Source organism: Tupaia chinensis, unplaced genomic scaffold, assembly GCF_000334495.1.
Source record: "Tupaia chinensis unplaced genomic scaffold, TupChi_1.0 Scaffold000037_4, whole genome shotgun sequence".
Classification (NCBI taxonomy): domain Eukaryota; kingdom Metazoa; phylum Chordata; class Mammalia; order Scandentia; family Tupaiidae; genus Tupaia; species Tupaia belangeri.
Window position 1 is genome coordinate 1,258,304 of NW_006159487.1, and position 989 is coordinate 1,259,292.

Sequence of the window (989 nt, forward strand, 5' to 3'; positions counted from 1 at the left end):
GTGGGGGTGGCCAGATGGGGAGGGGTACAGGGAGTGGGGGTGCAGTCAGGGAGGGGTACAGGGAGTGGGGGTACAGTCAGGGAGGGGTACAGGGAGTGGGAGTGCAGTCAGGGAGTGGGGATGCAGTCAGGGAGTGGGGTACAGGGAGTCGGGGTGCAGATAGGGAGTGGGGTACAGGGAGTGGGGGTGCAGTCAGGGAGTGGGGTACAGGGAGTGGGGTGCAGTTAGGGAGGGGGTACAAGGAGTGGGGGTGCAGCCGGAGCACCAACCTGCTCCTAAAACGTGCTGTGTCTACAGAGAAGGGGACTGGTCTCAAAGCCAGTTCATGTGGAATAACCAGGTAAGTGAGAGGAAAATGAGAGGTCCCTACAAAAATCGACTGGGAGTTAAAAGTCCACAGACTGGGGACCAGCAGTTAGCGTAATGGCTATGTCGCTGGACTCCCACATAGTCGACCGCGGTTCGCGTCTCAGACCCGGTGGCTTAAGACTCACGCCGGGCGCGTGTGCGTGCGTGCCCAAGATCCCGAGAGGAGAATGGAGGAGAAGGGATTGCGGCATGGCCATCCCCCCTGGGGGGGTGATTTCTCGCTTTCTGTCTCTATGTCTCTCTCTGTCTGTCTGGCAAGTGCACGCGCCCTACAGTGAAAATCTCTAAAAAAAAAAAGTCCACAGACTGGAAACTTCCCACTCTAGCCAGCTGGCATCCATGCAAAGGGCCCAGAGGTCAGCGCGCAGACTAGCGTCCAGTGGGCATCATGCAAAGGGCCCAGAGGTCCGTGTTCTAACTCGTGTCCAGTGGACGCTGTACCAACGCTTGAGGTCAGCGCTGACTAGTGTCCAGTGGCCGTGCAAACAATCGAGGTCAGCGCTCGGACTCGTGCTGAGCAGGCACGGTCCTCCTCATCAGGCGTCCGCGGCCACCCGCCTCGCTAGAGTTGACCAAGGGCGCCCCTCTTCGCGCACAAACCACCTGCCAACGTCCTGCCT

At 59.6% G+C, this 989-nt stretch overlaps 1 protein-coding gene across 1 annotated transcript in view; it reads left to right on the forward strand.

Annotated features, from left to right (window-relative positions):
* Positions 1-989, forward strand: part of DCPS (decapping enzyme, scavenger) — a 41,445-nt gene that overhangs the window by 4,880 nt on the left and 35,576 nt on the right. The window contains exon 4 of the mRNA XM_006140641.3: positions 298-340. Coding sequence (XP_006140703.2) covers positions 298-340 — 43 coding nt within the window. The remainder of the gene's footprint in view (positions 1-297; positions 341-989) is intronic.